Source organism: Lethenteron reissneri, chromosome 17 (genome assembly GCF_015708825.2).
Source record: "Lethenteron reissneri isolate LAM-NWPU_2019-01 chromosome 17, ASM1570882v1, whole genome shotgun sequence".
Classification (NCBI taxonomy): Eukaryota; Metazoa; Chordata; class Hyperoartia; order Petromyzontiformes; family Petromyzontidae; genus Lethenteron; species Lethenteron reissneri.
Window position 1 is genome coordinate 9,228,458 of NC_083795.1, and position 23,156 is coordinate 9,251,613.

The following is a 23,156-nucleotide window of genomic DNA, read 5'->3' on the forward strand; positions in this document are numbered from 1 at the left end:
GGCTATGCTGGCCCGACCCAGCCAAGGTACGGGTCTCGACCAGTGGTCCCAGCTCGCCCCGGCCCTTACAAGGGCAGCAGGCTCGAGGTCCCAGGGTCCTAGTCTAGCTTGTCTTCAGTTTTCGTAGCACTGCCCCGAGCTGCGCTTGGGATGCCCCTTTTATAGACCTCCAGGGGACCCTCCGCCCCTGGTACCGCCCCCTTTCTGGACCTACAGGGGACCCTCCGCCCCTGGTACCGCCCCCTTTCTGGAACCTTCCAGAAGATCCTGGAAGGGCCCCTCCCCAGCCCCCACCTGGGGTAGGGGAGGGGAACCCCGCCTCCCGAGGGTGCGGCTCTCTCTCTCTATCCCCTTGTCCAGGCTAGCACACCCTACCGACCGCTGGCTGCAACTGCAGGTAAGTGGATACAGGCGAACGGCAGGTAAGTGGATACAGGCGAACGGCAGGTAAGTGGATACAGGCGGTGTGTGCATACGCGTTTCCGACGCTACACGAGGATAAACATTTGATTGTATCAAGTTCCAAGTTTTATTTTGTTTAACCAATTGCAAGTGACTTGAGGCATTCGTCTGTTTTTCATAATAGCCCCAATTGAGTCATTTGACATTTTCAAATATGGCAAATTTGGATCTCGACGCCAGCACACAATGGTCGAATCTTGCGAATGACACCAGGGCATCTCACGTCCACAGAATGTAATCTCAATTACACCCAGAGACATCATGAGAGCAGCCCTGGATTTGGACCGTGAAACTCGCAACAAGCAGCGAATGCGCTACCACCGGCGGCAGCTGTCGAGGAGTTGTTCTGTCGAGCTCTCCGATGTGTGTTTGGGTTGTACAGCGTGTTGTTTGGCATCGTGTCCGACGTTTCAATCCATGTGCTGGGAACTTTTTCAGGATCTGAATTCCTGATTTGACTGAATTCTTGAAGAAGCTGTCGCCACTTGGTGCCAAACGTCGGACTTCATATTGAATAACATGAGGTACAACCCGATGTATGCATAGTCATGAGGTAAACGATTATGTATTAGCTACACAGCATATTTTGTAAAATATATCAGCTATGTAATTAGCACCGGAAGATTGCATTTTGAAAATTCATTTCTTGTTTGAACTTCATTTTTCTTCATCTTTTTGGCAGATAACAGAACTGAAAAGCGCACCAATATTTTCAACTGGCCGTTGTTCGAGAAAAACATTTTCAAAAACCGACACATTGTAAACAACGTTGAGGGATGTTATCTATGGTATGTAAAGGTTGAGAACAAAAGCTCAGAGGTTAAGAATGTTAATCCCATAGATCTCTTTACCCAGTGTATAAAAAGCACAAAATTCAAAGAGGTATACGACCACTGGGTGTCGATTCCCTACTTAAACTTTTCCAAACCAGTTTAAAGCAACAGATGAGCTTGAGAGTCTACACATGCACACTTCCCTCTGGGATACATTTATAAATTCTGTGCATATTGACAGATTTCAATCGAAAAAATGCGGTCTCTGTTGAGCCTGCTGCTCCTGCTAGCAGTTTGTTCCTGTGCAGTTAATGCACTAAAAATATGTTCTTTCAACGTACAATCGTTTGGAGAAACGAAGGCTGCTAAAGGACATGTCATGGCTATCATTGCCAAGGTGTGCAGTGCAGGACTGTATTAAAGCAGTCGTACACATTGCAGCAATACAAACACACACGTGTCAATGCTTAACATGTGTCTTTATTGCACTCAGATTACTTCTCGATGTGACATCATGCTCGTGATGGAAGTGAAAGATTCCACCGGATCATCATTAGTGTCGCTGGTAAATGAACTTAACAGGTACGTTTAAGAGACACTATTTGTGACTGTACTAATTGAATTAGCGATATGTGCTTTATATATTAATTATTTAATGTAACAATTCAAGGTTAAAATTATCTTTCTCAATCAAAATGTTACGAGCTCTCCGATGCGTTTGTTGGTTGCAGCACGCAGTGCTGCTCAAACCACATCAGTGCGATACTGCAAAATGCTTTAAAAAATCCATTGCAAAAATGCATTTCTTACAAATGTCATGTGAGGTGATACATACACTATTTAGCTACATTGTTCTTAAATCTCAATAGAAATGTATTACTTTGCCAAGTTACCTTGCTACGAAAGGACCAAGTAATATATTTTTCAGAAACTAGTACTTACTTTGAATAAAGAACGCACCCACCCATGTGAGAAGAACTGCGTAATATTATTCACATACAAGCAGGTTCCCGAGCAGGTATTGACAGCAAACCTCTACTGCGTACTGCATTTCAATGTTAGCTGTGGTTGCAGCAAAGCACAAATCTCATCACCGAGTATTTTTCTTATTTGCACTTTTGGCCATTGTATATCATACACATTTGAACGAAAACAAATTACTGTACATTTTGCAGTGTATATGTGATTTAAAATAACATTGTCCTACATTATTTGTATAACCCTTGTGGCCACAATTAGATGGTTATTAAAATGAATAGCATTGTTTCCATCTAGAACTGTCATTTGGAAAAAAAACGCGTTGTTATTTGTACATTCAAAATGGCACAAAAGGCGTGTTTTTAACACATTTCCACTGTTTCTGAAACCCACTTGCGTGCTTTTAAAACGTTGCATGTATGTCTTAATAACGTCGGTGCAAAGTAATATATTTTCCATCCAGATTGCCTACAATTTCTTTATGCATGGAAATATCAGTGATAATGTATGCCTCAGAATTCAATGGCATTTAGCCCAAGTAATGCTTTTCATAACCTTTAATATTTTGCACAATAAAATGTGAAGCTTACGAAGAGGTGTGTGGTAGCAGGTGTAAATGTTTTTTTTTACTTCATCTTCGGTTAATTTGATTTTACTTCTTAGATGTCTTCGTGTTGTTCTTCCATCATAATACCAACTATATTTTCTGCACAGGACAATCTTGCACATTTCTTCATAGTCTTTACAAATTTGAGAATTTAAAGCACTGGTATGATTACAACTTCGCAATTGGTGTGTTTTCTTAATATTAGGATAATGCAGGAACATACAAAAAATTCGTGAAACAAGTATAAATCATGTTTTACAGTTTAATTAATAACTTACAGAAATGGATCGTTTAAAATATTGCATAGTATACAACTATAATGGGCATCCGCAAACTGAAATCTCCACTAACCCATCACACCCATACTATTCATATTCACCTATCTTGTCTTTTCAAATTCCGTTGAAGTCATTAAATACTGCATTCACCAAACCATATGGAATAAAGGAAATCTGGTACACTAATAAAAAAAAACTAGTGTACCAACCTTTTTTTATATTTCGACCGATTTGTGTTGCTGTTTTGCAACGCTTGTTATTTCCTATACTCCCCAGAGGAGATAGACGAAAGCCTTACACCTACATCATCAGCGATCGCTTGGGAAGAAAGTCCTACAAGGAGCAGTACGCCTTTATCTACAGGTACCCTCCTTGCGCTTGGTGCACAGACATCTTTCCACAAATTTATGGACGGAAAATGGCTGGTGCATATTTCGTTCATGACAAATATAGAACACATTTGCATTTTAAGTAGTAATGATAATATGAAGCCCTCCAGATAGGTAAATCATTTTCTCCAACATTTTTAGTTTGACAAGAAATTGCACGGAAGAAAAATGTAATTCTATGCACGTGCTAATTTGGTATGTGCACAATTGCATGCGGTGTCATTTCAGCCAATGCAATGACATGAGGACAATTGCTTTATTTACTGAGAGCACATTGCTTTTCAAGTGCGAATGAGATAAAAGAACAAAGAATAGAAAACCATTGGCAAAATGTGTTTTTCTATTGCCAAAATAATAAAATGAATTATATTATGCCAACATGGGTGAAAATTAAGACTGTCTTCAATGTTGGCATTAAATATGAATTTAAATTTCTGCCTAAATATGCGTGACAACATGTCTATTGGAAGGAATAATATGCATGATAAACATTGTTCGTTGTAAGGTAATTGTGCCTTTTTCTTTTTTTAGACACACCATGGTGAGTGTGTTGGACAGATACCAGTATATGGATGAGCAGGTCGGAGATGTGGATGCCTTTTCCAGAGAGCCATTTGTTGTCAAATTCAGCTCACCCACGACAGGTTCGTATTAAAGATTCACAAAAAAAGCTTTTCTGTTCTATTGAGGCCATGCGACGATTCACCGATCACCTCACCCCCTTACACCCTCACCGCCCTCCCACCTCCACCCCACACCGACCGCCCACAACAATTTGATGAACCGAGGTTACAATTAAATTATCACGTCTTTTCAAAATAATTTTACCATTTTATGTGCGTTGTTTATTGTTTATACGGACATTTGCTCCATAAGCTCAAATGTAACACGAGAACATCATTTGAGATGTACTGCATATGAGGCACGGTATACGTTGAATATAAAACAGCTGTGAGGAAGATGTGTATATAATGTAATAAAAATTACATTCTTCAATAAGTGTCCTTAAAAGGAAAAATGAGGCGACGTTTCAGGCAATGGCCCTTCGTCATTGCACGTGCTATAGCACTTGATGTAGTGTGTTATTGACGAACATGTTGAGTTTTGTTTTTGTTACTCGTGCACCACTGGCAATGCAATATCACCACATAATTTGCGTAAATTGTTCATAGAAATTATCAATTGTCTCATGATGCACGATTCAATGCATGTATCATTGATTTTCATCAATAAATGGTTACGTGCCTAATATTTAGACATTTGGGTATAAATTTAAGGATTGCAAATTTCATCCCACCAAACGACAGGCCTACTATTTTCTTCATCACCTGTTTGCAGTGAGGGTTTAATTGTTCCGTAAACTTCCTAAATAATATTTTTAAAATAACTGAAATATTTTAGATTTTTTTTCCTTCCTCAGCAAAGTCTACTTCCTTTGGCCATTGTGTTTCTTTGTACCATGCAGATATTAAAGAGTTCATATTGATCCCACAACACACGACCCCTGAGGCCTCCGTAAAGGAATTGGATGAACTTTACGATGTTTACATGGATGTTAAGAACCGCTGGAAAACAGAGGTAAAGAAAATTATACTTTATAATTTGTGGAAGACAGATTCGGGTCAAGCGAGTGCAGTGTATGTCCAGGACCCCTAAAATGCCGTCACGGTCAATACATGTGCCTTTTGGAGGCAGGCCAACACCAATAATGGTGCTGGCAGCTTGGCAACGTCCCCGTTCAATGGTGTCAAAGCACGCGACGAGAAATTATGGGCCAGCAGTTGTGAGCACTGTTGCTACAGCGGTTACAAAAAGCTACTACACTCGACGAAATATGCCCACTACCCATCATTAAATTTAACAAAATGCATTAACTTGCTTATGTCAAACAAAATACAAATTTACGGCCAGTAACTTGTGCAATTGTTTTTCCACAGAACATGATATTTCTGGGAGATTTTAATGCTGGCTGCACGTATGTGACACGGAAGAAGTGGAGTCAAATTCGAATTAGGATGGAGGAAGGCTTCCACTGGCTGATTGGTGACGAAATAGACACCACAGTCAACGCGAACACCAGATGCGCGTATGACAGGTGAGCAATTACAAGCACCACGGTACATGGTGTGCCAGATTACTTACTTGTCACAATCCATGGCAATCGAACCCACACTGCAAAATGAGGATTTAATCCATATTTTTTATCTTTCATTAAACATTTCATTTCATGGGCAGAACGTGCAAAAATACACTCAAATGCACTGCAAATGGCAATATGCAGGCGCTCACACAAAACAATCACTACATATTTAGTTTTTGTTTATGCAATTACAGGACATTTGTTTAATTCCAGGTTTAAGACATTCCTGTTTTTACTCTCCATTGTAAGACCCCTCCTCCTACCCCACTTCCCAACCTCTGCCCTTGAAATGGTCAACCCTCCCCAAACAACATTTGGAGATGTCGTTACAAATATGTTGCTTCCAAATCCAAAAACTATTGCTGCTACATTGTTAGAAAAAAATAGTTTGGTAGAGACAAAATTTGAGTTTGCTCAAAGTAAAAAAAGATATTTATTAGTCTGTGTGGTTTAAAACAAACACATGAATTGTCAATATTTCAAAATGCATTTAGCATACGGTCTTCATGTTGTAAAAGTGAGTGGTTGTAAAACGACTTTTGATACACGGTTTTTGTGTTTTAGAAACTGGTGACCAAACTTGATTTTACTAATTTAAAACGCTGTATATTACGAAATATACTCTGGTTTTACTACAACACTGGTTTTCATAACGCAGATCAACATTAAAATGTGAAATTGTGGCAATGCTTTCGTGATTGCAGGAATTCCTATTATTTGGGTCGTTCGTTAAAGTCAAGTAGAACAAAAAAAATTAACAAAAAACTACGACGTTTTGATCGCAACACAAGCAATCGTCATCGGGGAGGAAAAAAGGATAGGGGGAAGCTGCTGTGGCAGGCTGTTTTAAAGGTTTCTCACTTTAACGTCGCTAGCCCCACCCACTTCGTTGATGACCCCTGGGCTACACCCATTTCAAACCTTTAAAACAGCCTGCCTCAGCAGCTTTCTCCCTCCTTTTTTCCTTCTGATGATGCCTACATTAACATGCTAATCTCTCACATTACAATAGCCACCTACGCACCCTTGCCGTGGAAGTCGCCCTCCGATCGTACATTGACATGCAAATTTCTCACTTTAACATCACTAGCCCTGCCCACTTCGTTTATGACCGCTGGGCTACACCCATTTCAAACCTTTAAAACAGCCTCTCTCAGCAGCTTTTTCCCTCCTTTTTTCCTCCTGATGACGATTGCTTGTGTTGCGATCGACACGTCGTAGTTTTTTGTTATTTTTTTGTTCTACGTGACTTTACCGAAAGACCCAAAGAATATGCTATAAAACACACAGACACTGTTAAATATAGAACAAAATAAGTGATGCTTGTTTAGACAAATGCGTATAAAAGCATGGAATACTTTTTCACATTTCTTGTACACAAAGTAGCGTTTCAGGCAGATGTCACACTGGATGTCTAATTAAAATGGGAATGATGTCCCTCTTAAAGGAAGAACACTTAAACCTTTTACATGTTGGTTCTTGTTCTCCACCTTGAACACAAGATTGAACAAATGGCCGTTGGTGCTATCACGGGGCAATGGCGCATAATATACGAACGCAAACTTTCCGCTCTGCGAATATCGTGTTCCCCGTGTGCACGGGTGGAGAACGAATGCGATATTAATCGGGTATTTTGGGCATTCATCATATGGTCACAAGATATTATATTACCGTGCAGCTTGCTTGTGCACATTAATGTAGTCAGCCGCAAACATTACATCTTACATTTATTTTATCCAAGATGCAAAAATATCTATTTTTTCAAGGTAGAGGTGCAGCCCCACAATTTCTTGCTCTCACCACTGCTGGAATAAAATACCTCCACTAGAGGGAGATGTAGAGATCCCCTCTGGAGGGTAATTGGCCTACTCTTCCATGCTGTCCACACCTCTAGGAAGTTGTGGGAGTACCCACACTTTACCCAACAAAATTCTCCCTACTAAGATGTACTGGACTTTAAATGATATCTCTAAGGGGTAAACGTAGAAAAAAAAAATATACCACTACATCAAAGCATTCACTAGCTTGAATTAAAGCATATTTAAATGTGTTTCACAATCACCGTGCTCACAACATACTTAATACCATAAATAAATCACATCTTCAGTTTCCTTCATATTTATAAATTACTTACAGCACCATGACATGTTTAAAAAAAAACTGTGTGGCTTCTTTTAAACGATACTAACATTTACGCTGCACTTTTCATCCTGCCAAAGTGTATTGAATTACACGTGTTACGGCTTTATATGTCCATCGGGAAATTCAGCGTAACCAATGCACTCAATTAAAACTTGTACGCTGGGCAGAATCGTGGTTAAAGGTGAACCACTCTACAAAGCAGTTGTGCCCGGGTCGGCTAAGCCCTTCAACTTCCAAGCAGCGTATGGACTTTCTGAGACAGAGGTAAAATACTGATGCATCACAAAAGCCATCCACTTCTAAATATATATTACACAAAACATCTGCACAATGACGAGACCGAAGACAAGAATATCAATGCCCTGCACTCTCCTCGCCGCAATGTGCTACTCAGTTATTTGCAGTTTTTTTAACTGGCCAAGTGGCTCAACCGTAGAGCGAAAGGCTCGCGATTTGCGAGTTCATATCCCTGTTTGGGGGTTGACTCAGCCCATCATACCTCTTGAGGTCGATCAAATAAGTACCACTTTGTGAGGAAATCAACAATGGTTGTCCTCTGGATAGACTCACCTACCCGCCGCAGGCATGTTTTCAGTTTTTTCAGTTGCATTTATTAGGTTTAACCCTGTGAGCCATGCGGCTCTTGACTCGGGTGCAACCGCAACAAAATGTGTAACTTCCACCACTGTTTCATCGCTGGCTCAGGGCTGTGAACTGCGAACTGTGACCAAAACATCACTTTGCAAGTCTGACATTTGTTGAAAGTTGAATATAACCATTCAAATTATTGAAAGAGTGAAAAAAGGTTGCACAAGATGTGAAAAATCATGGGCGTGTCTCACCATTACAAGCCTGACTGATCAGCAATCTGTGTGACAAAGTGCTTATTTGTATTGCGTTACTCATTTCCACATCTCCTTGCACCAAGAGGCATGACCTCAGATAGCACACAAAACGCACCACCTTTTATCGACATATCAGTGCATACATGGCGAAGGGCTTGTATAGTTCAGTAGTGATAGGCAAGTCACCTTGGGAGCTCTTGACAATGATATGTGCACCTTGTCTGATGTAAATATATTAAACGTGGAAATGTTTGAATAACCAAAATGGCGTCAAATTGATGATATTTCCCCTTCACATAAATGTGTATTAAATTTGAACAAAGTTGGAAAACTAAGGTGAGCAAACAAACGCATGCGTGTGGCTGCACTAAGATGCAGAACAAAGCACTGCACCCATTGAAGTAAAGCTAAGTGACAAATTGAGACTGCTCAGACCCATTCATCGTTACATCTCTGCCTTTTTCCCAAAAAGGACATACGTAAAGAGATCACTGATACATCTGATAAACTACTCATAGAAAGGATATGTTAATAGAACGTGATTTTTTTTTAAATACACGCAATCTAACGTGCAATTGACTTCATGCCACTGCCGTACAGCAGCCATCCATGACAGGTGGTAGATTAGCAGCAATCACATGTTTGCACACAGTAAATAATTAGCCCACATAGAGCAGTGGTCTGAACCCGAGAGAAAATCTATTTGCGAAGCCATTATCATCCAGACGGGTGTGCAGAGAAAGGTCCAGCATCTCATAAGCCTGCCAACATTTTTAAACTGCACCATGGTCGCTTAATTACATTCCAAACACCGTGGCATATGACTGCATAACACGACTGAATCATTATCGCACACAAACAGAAACACATTACTCTCTTCTCGTGATTAACTGTAACAAACTGTTTTGCTTTCAGGCATTGGAAGTCAGCGACCACTTTCCGATAGAAGTGGAAATAAAGTAAAATTGAGTTGCTTACATTCAGAGTGAAAGAATAAAAAAACGATATTCACATCATAAAACATCACCACAGGACAACTTCAATGGCTACTTTTAGAATGTCACACGCTTAAAGTAAGCTACCCTACCACTGAATAAATGACCTTTTCAGAGCAGCTTGATACAAAAGACAGTAACACCGAAATTGGTGGTGGTTTAGGAGCCATTTTAAAGCACGTAAACGTCCACAAACCCAAGGAAACCATGGAGTGCATTTCCATCGCGGGAAATGCCGCCTATAAAGGTTGCATGGCAATCACATTGCTACAAACAAGAATCTGCTTGCAGATGCACTAGTCTTTGTTTAATGGGTTACGGTCAGTTTATCAGCATTTTACTTTCTTTGCTTCAGACATGATTGAGTGCTGCACACTTGAATCTTCACAATGTTGCCATATTTATGCCAAGATTTCCCATGTCTGTTGCAAATGGTCATGTGCTACTACAGTTTATCCTAACATTAAAAAAGGATAATTATTTTTCCTTGTCGAGCGTCCCAAATAGAGTATAACTTAGCGTGAAATCGATCTCGAGTGGGTTAACCGTTTGTCCAAAATTCTCCGTGCATCTGTGATGCCGAAAATCAATTGATGCTATCACACACGTGACCATGCGTTGATAAGAAGAGCAATGGGACACTACCAGTCGGCTGTTGCATGGATTTATACCTAGATAGCTTTATCAAGCTGCTCTGGACAAGAACAACCAAGCCAAAAAAATGGCGGGGGGGGATATTTTCCCAGCAATGGGAAAGTTACAGGCAGACAACATAATTTTTATGATCTCAATCTCATTCATATCCCAATCATGTCCGGGATTTTTTCTCCTTAAAGTGGGATCACATTATTCATTTATATATCACAAAAACATCCACTGTTGATCTTTTTGTAAAGTTACTCAAATATGCATTTGTGACAACTGCTCAGAATTGAAACGATTAAAACATGTCGGCCGAAAATAAAAAATAAAAATCTATAAAACTTTTGTCGTTTTTATAATTTTTCATTTCGCTTTTTGACAAACATATACACGACATCCTATACATTGTGTGAATATCATAGGTCAGCAGTGTCATGTGCATTTACTCTCAAAAATGTTCCCTATGCACATCAAATTTAATTAATCTTTTTATAAAGCTCTAACAAGGAAGGGAGCTGGGTGGCACCACTGAGATCCTGTATTTCAGATCGGGGTTTCAGCTACCTGTGATTAAACCGGGTTCTCAAGTGTAGCGAGTTGACGGTTGTTAGCCTGGTCACTAATGACCACACACACAAAAACACCACTTAAAATGTGGCACTTAAATTTAGCTAAATTCCCACTATGAACAGTAAACACATCGGTTTGAATATCATAGGACAGCATGTGAAAAAGTGCACTCCCTCCTGTGTATAAGATAAAAAAAGGTAATTAGAAATATTTTTTTCTCATGAAATATCTCTGCAGACCATATTGCAACAACATAAGACTCACTAATCGGTGAGATTTTCGAATGGATTCAGCTTCACATGGCATGATGCCGATAGCATAATTGGAATACAGTTTTAAAAAATGTACCTTAAAAAACCCTATGAGTTCACAGCTCAACATGAAGACATCATCTCCTTACAGAAATCTAAAGAAATGATTTGATGTGGCTAAGGAAAACAAACTGAATACATCTTCTTGGTTCTTTCGGTAAAGTCACGAAAGAACCAAGAAGATGAATCCCTGCAGTCACGAAAGCTTTGAATCGAAACTTAAGACAACAATGTTCACTTGGCTAACAAGAGAGCCACCTAGTGGCGATGGACAAATTGTATCTCAATACATGTATCTCAATACAATTTGGCTTCTAAATATAGCATCTAAGGTGGTATTGAGCTATGGTATGAGCAGCAACAAATTACGATAAGGCCACATAATGTACAGAATTTTGTAAGCGGCACTACAAATATAGCTGTATATTGTTGATCCAACATCAATATGTTTTTTTTTTAAACAAAACATTACAAAATTATTAATTATGTGTATACCAATACAGAACAAAACATTAAACAAATCTGATGAATATACAATTATAGTGCACTTTATCTTCTCTACCAAACAATGGACAGAGTTTATAAAAAAACAATCTCGTTCAGATGTAATTAAGTATTTTTAACTAGCCTCCTGAATAATATAAACCTGAAAAAGAAAGTGTGTAAACACTCCTGGGGAAGAGAGCTTGTCTTTCCGTTGAAGCATTAATCACCCTTTTCTGTTGTTTATGAGGCAATTACGATTATCTTGTATTAGGAAAGAAAAACCCATGTTAAGTACCCCATGGTAAACAATGATTTGAGAGCTTAATGTGCTCTTGATGTCAGTGATGTATCAAGCTCCACATATAATACACTTTGCATCAACGTGTGCGCAATTCAGAACCACTATAGGTTAAGTGCAACCCTCATTCAAGCATATGCAGCCAAAATAAAGGGCCTTAATTACGTGCAGAAAATGTGGGCCAAATGCATTCAAAACTGGAATGGGCAAAATTAAACTTAGCACGTTTAAACATATGCAATGTATAAATCAGAAGCCTGTCTCATCTAATTTCCACACGCAAGCCACACATTTTTATGCAAAATACAAATAACGGCTTAATTACTTTTCAAATAATTTCCACAAAAAATTCAACTTATTTTGAAATGTTATGGTGTCTTTCTAAAAGCTTCCAGAAAAGTGTCTTTTAACAGAAGTAGCACTCGTTTGTGCTGTGTATGGAAAGCATTTCTTCCATTCCTGTTATCTTTACAACAGCTTGAAGAACAAACAAGGAGAAGGATAAGTATACACATTATTTTTTTTAGGCGGAGCAATTAAATCTATTTCCATGCAGGTGCTGGGTACATAATTACATCACAGAATCGTGAGAGGTGGCGGCGGCTTGGGGAGGCCTTCATCCAGCGTTAGAATGACCGTAGCTGATATATATATTACAAATGGGTTCCTAGATTCTGGGACTGAATGGTTTTGAATTCTGCAGAGACAACATTAACACTCTCTCTTTTCTCCAAAGCTAGTATGCTTGCCAAAGGTACTTTGTTCAACTTGTCAAATGAGCGGCTGATCTCCATAAATGTCCTCTTTTTGGTTTCCGGCAGCACGAAGTAGAGAAATATCGCAGCTCCCAAACATACTGCTGCAAACACCAGGAAGCTGTATGCATCCAGAGCTTTCTAGTTTGGGAAAATGAGACGGACAAAATCAAGACGTTTCTTCAACACAAAGCATATTTACAATATCGTATATAACACGAACCCACATTGACCAGCATGGTGAAATATGGTCAAACAACTCCCGCGAAATTCACTGGCACGGAAAGGCCTTCAACGGTGGACTGATGATGATCTATCAAACATTATATTATTTAACACACGTGATAATTCGTGGTGCAATGGTTAACACACTGGCACTTATGAGGCCTGTGTTCAGTTCCAGGTGACATCTAACATCGGTGGTGAGTGATATTTTAACTGGTCCTGCACTGCACTTCCACCAAACCGCACTGACCAGCGTGGTGAGGTATGGTCCAACAACCCCCAAGACTGACACAGCATAAGACAACCACCATTCAGCAGTAGATTAACAAAGGCATGTATATAACCATTACTATTACACAACACACACATACATGCATACACAGAAAAACCACTGCAAACAAAGTACATACGCGGTGAACATGGAATGTTGGGCCAACATTGGGCCAACGTTGCATGTTTGCTGAGTACAAAGTACACAAACCTGCACACACATATCGACAAGGCATTTTTTTAAAATCCAATGCCATTTCTTCAAGTAATATTATAGGAAAGAACATTGAAAGGAACATTTGGTGAAGGAAAAAAACCTGCCATTGTGGAGAAAGAAGTGGAGTGGATGCATCTTTAATCCTACACGTGGGGAGTATGAATGTGGGGAGTATGAATGTGGGGAGTATGAACGGTGCTTCTTGAGGGAGGGATCAACCAGGCAGTTGCACCTGAGGCAACTTGGTATTCCTTGACTAAAGGACACTTGGCCTCACCAGTGGCTACAAGCACCACACCTGGGTACACTGCCCCGACTGGTGAACTTCACAGCACACCCACGAAAACCTACCCTAGTAGCCTTTAGGCCATCCAGGTCTCCCGACGCTAGTAGCCCTTCGGCTATCCGAGTTTCTTATGCCGGCTGGATTTACGCTGTGAGGCTGACAGAGTGAACCTGGACCAAATCAATATTTGTTGACTAAAATCTTGTCTCGCCCCATCTGAGAGGGGGTGAGCTATCGATGGATGGACTAAAGTCCTGTGGCGAAGGGCAAGGGGAAAAATCAGCAGGGTCTGATGATGAAATGTTATTGAAAGAAGTTCAACATACATACATGTCACCACACAGATTTCTGCTATAGAAAACAAAAATCTCCAATCCAGATCAGTTGCCACACTTTGTACTTTGTTAAACCAACACATCTTAATCACTACTCTCCCCTCGCAATATAGGAAACAAGAAGTGATCGACCAATGCTAACTCAATGCTAAGCTAATTAGCTCAATGGTCCATGGAGGCCATGGAAGAGCAGTTGTCACAAAGTCATAAAGGATCATTGTTGACATGCGGTACAGCCTGCCTCGAAAGAATCTACTTGTGAAGCTCAATTTTATCTGAAATGGAGTTTGACCTTGGTGCTCACCAGGACCACTGTATACACAAGATACTGCATCCCAATAAACTTCAAAATAAATCAACCATAAGTGCTACATTTTCACCATGTGATTTAAAAATACAGGAGATGGGGAGAGGAGGGGTGGTATTCGTGCTGCATTATTGTGCCAATACAATTCCTATTAGCAGTAGACAGTGCAACATGAAACTGCGATTATTTCAATTAAAAAAAGTTTTTTTTATTATGCACTTCTATTCCATTTAAATTAAATGCAAATGGAAACATAATGCCCTGATGCATCATGATTTAATTGGTGAATCACCTCTGCCCAGCGACTCACCCCACCGTGCAGTGTGCCTTCATCCATAGTCAGTCGAGGTAAAGGTTACAATGCTTGGCAATGCATCTTAATTTGCTCCCAATCATCCACTACGGGCTGACAGCTGGACAGTAAAAGTGCAGTCATCGCTGCGCAATGGTGATGCATTAAAATAAGCGTAGGGGCACTCACGCTTGGTTCCTGGTGTACATCTCAAAACCGCCGATGTCACAATCGCAAGCCTGACTTCCGCGCATTAGTCAAAGCAAACCACACACTGCCAAGCCCGGGACAGGTGGGGATCATTTAGTACATCCATGTATGAATTATTGATTCGACAGCAAAGATAAGTATCCAAATGGCCATCCCTGAACTGTTTTGCCAGTGCTTATGATGATGATGTTGTGACAAATCGTTTCGCAACAACAATTTTAGGGTACTACTACAGAGGCTACGCTGTATAACTCTCTCATGTACTTTTGGAATGTACCGTGTGTTGTTTTCACATGATGTCCGATATTTTGCTCCACATGCTGGGAGCTTTCTTCAGAAAATCCCAGCATGTGTAGTGAAGTATGGGACATCCTGAGAGCTTTAGTATTGGGATGATTTAAATCCCAGATTCATCATCTGTGAGTTACTTCATCTTGCAAATAAATCTGAAATCCTAGGTTTCCATCTGTTTAAAAGATGGAGATTCTACAACACTTGTGCCTCGTGATTTCTGACTTTGGCACCTTCCTGTGTTGTTGAGTTTGTATGTTCTCCCCCTGTTCTGCATATGTTTCCTCCAGATTCTCCAGTTTCCTCCCATAGCTTAAATAAACAATCTATTGGCCAAAAATCTCAATGCTGAAAAATTACCAGATAATTACTGAATTGGGATTTAACATAACAACATCGACCCCAACTGCAAACACTTGGCAGGATTCTCCTGAAAATGTTGAGCCTCAGTGAGGCCCTTTTGGGTAAACAAGCGTAACCATCATATGAATTGGAATTGAAGAACAGCCTTGTTTTTTTCACGGCGAAAAGCCCACACGCGATGCCAGTTTCACAGGCAAATTCAACTGGAAAAATAAAACTGTTCACATCCTGAAATGCAACAGAGCGTTAAAATGTTTACAGATTAACTTCCTCAATGAATCCAATCGGGTGACCTAAATAGAACATTTTACAAAGAGAATATAACAGATAAGCAGGAATGCAAAATCGATGATAGGTAAGTAAAATAATGTAACTGGAAGGCATTCATAAAGCCAAACTTTATAAGAGTGAGGAATGCACGTGGGCGTCAAACTAAAAGGTGTTAATGTATACATACAACCAAAATGTTATCCTGGGACACACAAAGAAGAAAAGAAGGACACAGACACGGAGAGGATTGAAATCCAGTCAGCCTGAGAGATACGGAATAGAAAACACTGCCTTAACCTCTTATTGGGCAAACATTCCACCCTCATTTCCCGCAATTGCATTCACTCCTGTCATTCAGGACATTCTGGAGCAGCAGAGACACGCTGCGTTTTAAAATTGATGGACTGCTCAGTCAACCTGTGTGCAGCCGGAAGATTTGAGAAGCGATGCATCAATGAAAGCGTCTTCATCACACTGCCATGTGAGATTAAATTTCTTCATTACTTTAAATGCCATTTGGCTGCACCAGTAATGTATGTTCAGCTTTAGATAACTGCTCACACGGTAATCTCATTACATTGTGAGGCATTCCAACGGGGAGTAACGGCAGTTGTTCGTCAAGGAAACGGTGAAATGACGGAACATTATATAATTATCAGCTTATCTCAGCCTGAAACACATTCATTTCAAATAAACATAAGATTATTTTAGGCGTTTTGTTCCACCATGATACATTAATCTGAGTCAATTGGAAATTTGAGTATAGACTCAATGATAGGTGGTGAAAAATTTTAATTTAGTTTTGGGTGATTTGTTTTTTATGGAAAAATAGAGACCAACCACAACCATAAATTAGCACGTTTGGCTTTGCACGGTGCGTACGAAGTTCAACATACATACATACAAAAACACACACATTCACTTTCAGTCAATGCCTGCTCAACTGAAGACACACATTTGGCACGCACACATTGTGAACAGGTATCTCAGTGACGTGCTTCTTACCTGGATAAATGGGAAGACGAGGCTAAGAATGAAGTTTGACAGCCAACTGACAATTCCAGCGACTGTGAATGCAGCTGGACGATAAGACTGCTCAAACAATTCCCCAGTCAAAACAAATGGAATTCCGCCTGCCCAAAACAACACAGTGCAAGTGTGTATTCAGCAGTAGATAGTGCAACATGAAACTGTGGCTATTTCAATCGTGTGAGTGTGTATTCAGCAAACGACACAAACTGGAAGGCAGACATCTAAAATCCTCTTATGTGCCACCCCTGTTGTATGCCCTTCATATTATATCCACCCCTTCCCTGATCGATCTGCAGAAACCCCTGTATATGAGCACATCAATTCTTCCTATTATCAGCGCTTAACCACGGATAAGAGGAATCACCCTAACCAACAATCACCCGAACCAATACTAACCCTAATCTAACGTCACACAAACACTACATCCCACTATGCCTCACCAACACACCGTTAAAACGACACAACAGTGGGTAAAACTATATCACTTTTTTATTCACATTAATTCAGAGATAAATCAAGGGAGTTATCGTTTAAAAAAGCACCAAAGTCATCCTCTTCGACACATTTCCATAGATTGCCACGTGGGTAATATGTGTAACATGCATGGATAACAGGATCTGCCAATAACACCCCCACATCACGCACAGATAAGAGGAGTTTCACTTTAATATAAAAACTAATTCTGGATAGAACAAATGGATGAATGCCTTTGACAGGGTAATCAGCTGGCACAACTCAAACCACGAGTTCTCTGGCAACCTACAAAAATCATCACCCCACCATCTTCAATATTAGCCATTTTATATCCACTGCTGGATAAAGGCCTCCTCACACCATTTCCATTCCCTCCATAGTTTATGCGACGCCACAACCTGGACTGGTGTCATCGCGGCATCTCCATGGCAGCTGTCCTCTCAGATGCACGCTTTCTCTTGGCTACCATTACGCCACTAATATTCTCCATTGGGTGTCATTGCTTCCAGTGATGTGTTCAGCCCAAGCCCATTTATGTTCCTTTGCAGTGAATGTGATGTCGCTGATTTGTGATTGTTCCCTGATGCATGTTCTCCTCTTTCCGTCTCTCAGTGAAACTTCGCATTTACACCTTAGTTTCCTTTTTGATCCGTTGAAATATTTTGTTCCTAATATTGTATGGCATACTGCTATCACGTATCACATATGACATAAACGTCCTGGCAGTATATTACAGACCTGTAAATGTGCATGCAGCTACATTCACGGCTTCACTTTATTGCATCAGAGAACTCAGAGATTTCATATGATAGTAAAACTATTCTTATCCGAGTCTCAATTAATCTGTGATTGTCATTCATATGACCAGCACACCCTCGGTGATCTGTGAACATTGTTATTACCTGTGCAATATAATAATCCTATTATATTTATCCATGCATTTGCATGGATAAGAGGAAGAGATCTGCAAGTCATTTCAACATCATCCTATTCTCGGAGCTTGTGCACGGATAACAGGAAGGTACCCATAAGTGATCTCCCAGAAGTGCTGCTTTAGTCTCATTATTATCAGATCATTTGTGTGGATAAGAGAAGTGATCCAGAGGTGGAAGCAAATTCATCCTATTGTCTGCAACCTTGTTTCTTTGATCTAAAAATTGGAATGCATATATAAACATGGATAACAGGATCCACCCATGGCACCATCCATTCCAAATCAGATCAAGGGGGAGCATAAGAAATGTAATGATGCTTGTTAGGGTCACTCCAGTGCACGTGGTCTAAACAAGTGAAACATTAACATCTAATTTCACTTGACAGGGTGCAATGAGGATGATAGAGTCAATCCAGCTATTCATGATTACATGAATCAAAACAACCTTGTACGTGAAACTGGGTTCAATTACACGGATACAGCATTATGATGAGATACACTGACATATAAATAATTTTCTAATTTAGGCTCTAATAATTGCATATTGTGAAAGTGCATTGAGAAGATAGGATACTGCCATATAGCTGTATTTTGTCCTCTGGATAATGCTGCAAAAATCTTGTAAATGGGCACAATGACTACATATTGAGGAGAGCCAGAGATAGCCCAATCCAGGGGGGGAGGGTTCCAAAAAGCAGCGCTCAGTTTTAACTCAGGCCTCGAGTAAGAAAATATGGTTTTCCTTGCAAATAGCATTCCGAGCAATGATTGGGAGAACCTGAATCACCAAATACGGGAACAAGTTTGCACTCATGCATCATAGCCAAATAGGGCGATTTTATCAGAATCGTGTAAAAATTAAGCGTCAAGTATTTTTGTGTCAGATGGAGTTTGCAAGCGGAGCTATGAACTCTGTGACCTGATTTTATTCCAGGCCATGGCTGACATGGCCGGCGAGTGAAAACATAAACAGGTCCTGGGCCTCCCTTCACCAACCCGCACTGATCACCCTGGTGAAGCGCATTTCCCACGACAAAATTGGTTAGGGGGCCTTTATCCAGCAGTAAATTGACTAGGGTCTGTATATTATTATGTTCTTCTAGATTTGAAGCTTTCGTGACTGCAAGGATTCATATTCTTAGGTTTTTTCGGTAAAGTCACGTAGGTAAAACATCAAAATTAATAAAAATAAAATAAAACAAAACAATATTATGTACTTTTTGCACAAAAGTTAAATCTAACCTTACCGGGTCCAATACAGAAGCTGGCGATGACTGCCAAGACACAGGCAATGCTAAGGCTTGACATCCAATGGTACGTGTCCTGTCAAGGAATAACACATCTCTTAAGAGTCACAATTCACCGTATTTAATTATTGCAATGCATTCAGCTTATTAGAAAAGCAGTTATAAACAAGCTGTAACCAATAAATACATGCAAGATTAATTTAAAAGACATAATTTATGTATGCGTACCTGAAGATTAAGTGCCACTGTCAAGACTCCAAATATCACAGCCATCGCTCCAAATCCAACAATCAACAGTGATCGTCTTCCAAGCTTTTCAATCGCAAGACCCTATAAATTACAAAGAATAACTTGACAAACCGCGACACAAGCAAAATTACTCTCATTGGTAATGCAGAGGAGCTGCTGTGGTTTATGGACTACCGGCCCACCAATTAGGGAATGCAAATTCTGAATGAGAGTGCACGATAATATATTAGATCACGTTAAAGACCACGCTTTGTGTTTTAAATATTGAATCTGTAGAGTTCAGTGGTGACTGCTATGCACTGCTTACAGAGAGAAGGGCAGCCAAGACTTCTGTTCCACCAGTGGATATGATTATATAAGGAGTAATAGCTTCAGTCAATGCCAGCTTGTCTAAATATGCTGCTTGCATAAAACCAGATCTGCAAAGACACACAAAATGAGATATATGGCAAAACTCGCACATTCACTGTGGCACCAATCATTTACGTGACCATGCAGTGGAATCTCGGCTGAATTTGCACATTTTAAGCAGTGTACTGGCAAGCAACCAAATGCGATTTCTGCATTTTTTTGACAGAGAAAAATGAAACTTTACCTTAAAATATGAACAGACTCAAGCATTATTTATATACACACAGTAGAAACACATTTAACTTTTTTTTCACTGAAGGACAGTCACCATAAAGCAGCACGAATAATCCTCTACTCATTTCCGTGCTAAAACTGCGTTAAGGCCCAGGAACCTGACCATGCACCCTCATGCCCGAAGCTGTTAAGAGGCGGATGCCAAACTCACAGCGTTCACACCACACAGCTGATAGCAGGCCATGGTGACGGCGACCGTGATGACCTGCCAGCGCACGGCACGCTCACGGAGGAGGCCCCACAGCGACACCACGCTGACGTGTGCCTGTGCAATGCCCTCTGCCTGTATTTCCACCATCTCACGCTGCACGTCCTGTCGCCCGAGCAGCCTCTGCAGGGCTAGGGGAAAGTGCACACCGAGCCAATGTAACCACTCAACATATCAGGGTTCGACATCCTCTCTCGCCTCTGCTGCCATCACAGAAATAACATGATGGCCTACACCTTGTTGTACTACACACACATTCATTTCTTGCTGAATATTTTCTGCGTCACTGGTAGACTGCAGGAGACATGTGATTACTAGTCACAGCCAAAGCTGCAAGTAAACTGGATGTGGTGCGTTGGATGCGGGAATACTTCGCCGCGGTGGTGAGATGGCAACTCCCTCGCCTGGTATGCAGGTGGTCGTGGGTTTGATCCAGACCCTGATGCCTGTATATTTCGAGTTTGCATGTTCTTCCCATGGTCACGTGGATTTTTCTCCCGGTCCTCTGGTTTTTCCCTGCTATAAATGTCCACATGATAAGCTACTTGGTTGAGCTATCATTTGTGGCCGGGTCGCTTTTCAAAAAGAGCTATATAGCTCAGTTGGCCTTACCCGGTAAAAAAAAAAAAATTGCTTCATCGTAAAAGTAATTTCCAGGTTACCAAAAAATTCAGCTGATATTAAGCCCTACTTCTACATCGCCATGCGTCTGATTTGCTGTCACAGAAAGAACCTGATGTTTTGCGATGTAACCGTGTTATGTTAACTGTTTAATGTCCGATACGTTTTCGCCATTCAATTTTGAGATCCCACGACATTAAGTCGTTTTCACAGGACAAATTACTTGCTTCAGGATATATTACATTACTCTCTATACCAAGGAATTTTCTGTGCCGTTCAATGGGTTCCAAGAAGGTGCGGGAAAAGAAAAAGCTACAATGTCATTTAATCTTGTTTCATTGGTCTTGTGGAACATAAACACGGTTATGTAGGACAATTCAACAAAGACATACAAGGTGTCCACGAAAGATTCATACATTCTTAAAGAATGGTAATTCAACATCTATTTGAGCTAGGTCAATACAACTGTACAAGGACACTCACACTTGGCAGTGTGAAGATTTGATCAAACATGAGTCTCATTCCTCTAAACGTGGTGCCATGCCATTGCTAACAATATACTGTTTGCGAATATCTCGAGTGCAATTGTTTTGAATGCTTCTGTTCTGAGTGAAGATCACTCAAGATTAAAAAAAAAATTGCAAACACTATTTACTACAGCCCAAACATTCAACTATGTATTTAAAATGTCTTTCTGATTATAATTGTTTGATAACAGATGGACGTTTATAGATAAGATACTGCCATTGTGTAATGGTTCGCACACTGGGCTTGCAATCCAGAGGTCGTTGGTTCAAACTCGCGGCATGACAGTTGAATCAATTGGAAAGTTTATTTAACTACCCCCACACCTCAGTTCACTCAGCAGTAATACAATTGGTCGATTTGTCGGTTGCGTGTGGTGGGATAACGTTTGGGTACTTCCACCTCTACCAAGACAAGTGGCCAGTGTGAAAGAGTAGGCCAAAAACCCTTTAGTGGAACTCTCCAGATCTCCCTCTAGTGGAGGCCCTTCCACCAGCAGCAGTTTGAGCAAGACATTTCAGGGGTGTACCTTTATTTGATACCTTTAGAGATACCCTGAAATGTATTTGAACGAATGGCACCTTTCTCTGCTGCTTTGACATCTTGCCTTTCGAGAAGAAGGTAGCGTGGACTCTCTGGCATGAAGGGCAAGGTGGCAAGCTGCACGAGGGGTGGCACTACCAAGATGGCAAACAAGATGCTCCAATGTGATTCCTGCCACCATGATGAAGAGGCAGAAGGTGCCAGGGAAAGAAAGCGCAATGGTTAACAAGCACATTCCAAGCCCAAGGTCACACAGCTTAACTGTCACTCACAGGAACAGTAAAATAACCTTATTTATTGCTAAGCATTCTACACTTCATATCTTCAATTATGAAAAGCCACGTTAATTTCATATTTTTTTTCTTTTGTAAGAACTGCCATATATGAACAGGATCATATGAATAAAATTTAATTGTGTGAATTGTACATAACAGAACTAAAACTGAACAGAAATATTAAAACACATAAGAAGCACATGTTAGAGCACATTGTTGAATACCACAAAAGCTGACATTTTAAAATTAAATCAAGAGAAAGTTATCCTGCTCTTAGTCGTCTATTATTGCCAAACACAAAACGTCACGGAGGAATACAAACTACACGTGTATGATTGTGATTTAAACGCACCTTGCCCAGCACCTCTTTCAAATTGAACACCTGCCCGGTGAAGACTCCTAGACAGATGAAGATGGCAGAAACCTGGCCCATGGATCCGCGTAGATTCTTTGGGGAGATCTCCGCAAGATACATGGGCAAGACGCTCAGGGAGATGCCTGCGTGGAAAGGGAAATCCGATATTGAATGTCCATCATTCTTCTGAGGATGACATTTTTCTGTATTACATTTTGTTAAAACCAAGGCATAATTTCAACAAAAGCTGTCCAGGGCTGAGTTCCAGAAAATATTTCCCTGATGAAGGGTGGGGTGGCAGGGGCAGGTGA

General features: G+C 40.4%; 2 protein-coding genes across 2 annotated transcripts in view; one reads left to right on the plus strand and one right to left on the minus strand.

Annotated features, from left to right (window-relative positions):
- Positions 1-1,335: 1,335 nt before the first annotated feature.
- Positions 1,336-10,596, plus strand: DNASE1L3 (deoxyribonuclease 1 like 3). Its single transcript, XM_061553075.1, has 8 exons — positions 1,336-1,632; positions 1,729-1,817; positions 3,375-3,461; positions 4,019-4,131; positions 4,953-5,065; positions 5,425-5,582; positions 7,937-8,033; positions 9,530-10,596. Exons 1-8 carry the CDS (start codon positions 1,492-1,494, stop codon positions 9,575-9,577), a joined length of 846 nt encoding a protein of 281 aa, XP_061409059.1. The 5' UTR covers positions 1,336-1,491; the 3' UTR covers positions 9,578-10,596.
- Positions 1,698-23,156, minus strand: part of LOC133343450 (solute carrier family 2, facilitated glucose transporter member 9-like) — a 50,388-nt gene continuing 28,929 nt past the window's right edge. The window contains 9 exon segments of the mRNA XM_061553074.1: positions 1,698-12,812; positions 16,743-16,870; positions 19,425-19,500; positions 19,653-19,754; positions 19,981-20,049; positions 20,051-20,092; positions 20,470-20,657; positions 22,254-22,386; positions 22,843-22,988. Of these exon segments, the coding sequence (XP_061409058.1) occupies positions 12,570-12,812; positions 16,743-16,870; positions 19,425-19,500; positions 19,653-19,754; positions 19,981-20,049; positions 20,051-20,092; positions 20,470-20,657; positions 22,254-22,386; positions 22,843-22,988 (1,127 nt within the window). The 3' untranslated portion in view covers positions 1,698-12,569.

Coding starts and splice junctions, on each gene's coding strand:
- DNASE1L3 (XM_061553075.1), top strand. CDS start 1,492: ATGCGGTCTCTGTTGAGCCTGCTGCTCCTGCTAGCAGTTTGTTCCTGT. Junction 3,462..4,018: donor CAGTACGCCTTTATCTACAG/GTACCCTCCTTG, acceptor TTCTTTTTTTAG/ACACACCATGGTGAGTGTGT. Junction 4,132..4,952: donor ATTCAGCTCACCCACGACAG/GTTCGTATTAAA, acceptor TGTACCATGCAG/ATATTAAAGAGTTCATATTG.